At 41.0% G+C, this 3,346-nt stretch overlaps 1 protein-coding gene across 1 annotated transcript in view; it reads right to left on the bottom strand.

The window, feature by feature from the left end:
- Nucleotides 1–2,051, bottom strand: part of SPATA4 (spermatogenesis associated 4) — a 10,438-nt gene extending 8,387 nt beyond the window's left edge. Inside the window, exons 1-2 of the mRNA XM_072406076.1 lie at nucleotides 1,878–2,051; nucleotides 595–724 (exon numbers count right to left, since the gene is read on the bottom strand). Of these exons, the coding sequence (XP_072262177.1) occupies nucleotides 595–724; nucleotides 1,878–1,981 (234 nt within the window). The 5' untranslated portion in view covers nucleotides 1,982–2,051. The remainder of the gene's footprint in view (nucleotides 1–594; nucleotides 725–1,877) is intronic.
- Between the last annotated feature and the right edge of the window lie 1,295 nt (nucleotides 2,052–3,346).

Genomic DNA, 3,346 nt, shown 5'->3' on the forward strand with positions numbered 1-3,346 from the left:
GTAGATTTATTTCACTGGTAGATTTTTTTCATTAGAACACCGGATAGGGAATCCCCCTCCTCCACAGTGTCTTGGGAGGAAGGGGATCCCCCATCAGAGATCTCCCCGCAGCAGCCGAAGGGAGCCACAACAAGGAGGCTGAAGAGCCGCACGCAGGTTGCAGACCCCTGTACTATACCATACTATACATTTTTAGTGTATCCCAATTTAATGTACAGTGCTGTGTAATATGTTGGCACTATATAAATACTGTTTAATAATATGATTAAAATCTTGTATTTATATAGCACCAACATATTAGCTCCTCAAAGTCCATAGTCATGTCACTAACTGTGGATTACCTTCATGTTTTTGGGATGTTGGAAGAAATAATATAATCGATCTTATGTCTAGTGTGGATTAATAATTATCCAGGACAATGCATATATATATATATATATATATATACTGTATAGTAGATTTATTATCTAGGTTCTATTAATATACTGGACGTACATACGTAGATATAATTAAGCACACATTCAGTGTGTGAAGCATAATTAAACAATGTTTTAATACATGAATTATCTTATTGTAATATAGTGAAGTGTTTACCTTCTCCAGCTGTGACCAGTTGCCTAGTTTTGTAGCTAGAGATGTGCCATTGTGGAATGAATGTAACTGTATATCTTCAGGATAATACCAATAGAAGATCTCAGCGGTGATGTAACCATTAGAAAAGTCTCTGCAACATACAAAGCAGAAATGAAGACATGATTTTCTGTAATGGAAGTGACAGTAAATGGTTATTGCAGAGTCAGAAACATGGACCACAACACCTTCATGTTGTCAGAATGTCAATTTCCGGCATTTTATTAATCACTTAGTGTACAGTGGATATTCTCAACCAGGGTCCCTCCAGAGATTGTTATGGATCCCTTGAGATATGGATACGTGCCCACTCTTATTTTGGAAAGAATTCTTTGGTAGTCCGCAGCTCTGGCCGGGGCCAGTAGAAGGGCCCCAATAAAGGGGGGGGGGGTGCACTGGCCAGAGCCGCGGAACATGTCTCCTGTACGGAATCGCAGGCTCGGGGCAGTGTGTGTTTTGTCTCTCTGAACGCAACCCCAGTGCTCAACCCAGACATTTTTTTAAGCTGGGTGGGAAGAAATTTTAGGTGGGTGGCAGTCCCTGTATTGTGACCCAACTCATCAGTAACCACCCAAAGACAGCCGGGTGGTTACTGAAAAGTAACCGGCTAAAAGGGGCTGGGGAGAACACTGCAACCCGCTAACTCTCCCATCGCAACCTCAGACCTGTGATGGGAGATTGGTCGGGTTCTGGTATCATGACGTCACTATGGGGGAAGTTTCTTCGCCTTTGAATGACACAGACAGGGGTGAAGTCTTCTTTTAGGACTACAGCCCTAATCATAGGAGTCTCATACGAGAATGGAGAAGAGACACTTTCAGGGTGAAACAGCAAACGTGGAATGGATCTGGTCCAGAATTTAAAATATTTGCTAACAAATAGGAAATGACTTTTAGAAAAACCCATTCCAGGTTTTCTGGATCACCCAGGTCACTGCTGAAAGTGTCTCTTCTTCAGCCTTGGAAAAAAAGCTGTGAAGGATTTGTGTGGAGTGAAAATAGATAAACCCTTTGTAATTAAAGTATTGAAGCATTGGGGTATCATTTATAACACTTGTCACCATGGTATTACAGCTCCACATTCTGCCTATATATCCTGAGTGTTCCCAGGATACAACACACTGCTAATGGGACTCTAGGTCTGCGCAGCACGCTGGGACTTGTAGTTCCTCTAGCTGCAGAACCTGGACATGTCCCCCTATGGCATTTCTCTATTCTATCCCTGTTGCTTATCACCCCTTCAGATACCTCCGGAAGTTTTTAGGAGAGAAGCTTAAGTCCAGGCTCTGCAGCCATCGGAGCACATCTCTGGGCACGCCGGTTCTGCGCGGAGCTTCGGGATAGGACGACATGTCACGACAATCGCTCACTCCCCAGCGAACAGGATCGCGTTCTCCACAGCCATGGCAACCGCTACCATGTAAACAAACCACGAAGCACTAAAACCAATCAGAACGCAGCATATCCCGCCCCACCTACTTCTGGCTTCGTTTGTAAATAACAGCTTCTGAGTCACGTGACTCTTGATGTCCAGCATCGGTAGTAGTATGAGAGATGTCAGGGAGCAGCTTATATGGGGGCTGCTCTGCTCTCAGGATGAAGGCACAGCATTCACAATAAATTATTATTAATATTATTATTCATTTAGGAATAATGTAGGGCCAACATATTACGCAGCGCTGTACATTAAATTAGGGTTGCAAATGACAGTTACAGACAGTGACACAGGCAAAGAAGAGGACCTTGCGCTGAAGAGCTTACAATCTTTATAACTATTTTTCCATAACGATCTTTCCTTAGAACGATTTAGTCTCCCTCGTCCAGGAATAAAAGTTATACGTTTTATATTAATTATATTATTATCCAGTATTTATATAGCACCGACATATTATGCAGTGCTGTACAAAGGACTTAGTCATTGCCATCAGAATAGTAACAAATCCTAAAATGGGGACACTTGTCCCTGTGACAACTAAGAAAGGATTTTCTTCTCATTGAAAATATTTTTTAGTAGATTGTAAGCTCTTCAGGGCATTGTCCTCTCCTCCTCTGTGTCACTGTCTGTATCTGTCATTTGCAACCCCTATTTAATGTACAGTGCTGTATAATATGTTGGCGCTATATCAATACTGTTTAATAATAAAATTAAGGAACAAAATGTTAAGAAAGAACAAATAAAAACAAAATAAAAACAAAACTTCCACCCCACCTGCTAAAGACCATAACATGATAATCAGAGTACTTAACTATGCTTTCAAAAAGGCAATAAACAATTTCTGTACAATTTATTTCATATTCCATCTGAATGTAATCCTAGAATATTTGTTTCTAAAGCAATTAAATCCTGGCAGCAAAGTTTTTGGAAGTTACATGTTTTCATCCTTTTGTTGTCATTCATCAAGAGCATGGCTGATGTATCAGGTAGGTATGTACATCTGCTAGGTATGTACAAACACGCACATAATAAAACTGATTAGTCATTTTACCCTGCATGCTGTACCTTTACAACAAACAATAGAAGCTGCAGCAAATACTTAGAGCCCATCCCATTTTTCGTGTGATGGTCTACAAGGATCATGCATGTTCCTCCCTATATGTGACCATTCCCTCTCAACTGTTTACACTTTGTCCTGGATTGTCCAGATTCATGTGTGAGCATTTCATAGGTTGGTCTGGAATGACCATTTGTACTTTTTGTTCTTCTAACTTCCAGCCAT

This window comes from Pyxicephalus adspersus, chromosome 3 (genome assembly GCF_032062135.1).
Source record: "Pyxicephalus adspersus chromosome 3, UCB_Pads_2.0, whole genome shotgun sequence".
NCBI classification, from domain to species: domain Eukaryota; kingdom Metazoa; phylum Chordata; class Amphibia; order Anura; family Pyxicephalidae; genus Pyxicephalus; species Pyxicephalus adspersus.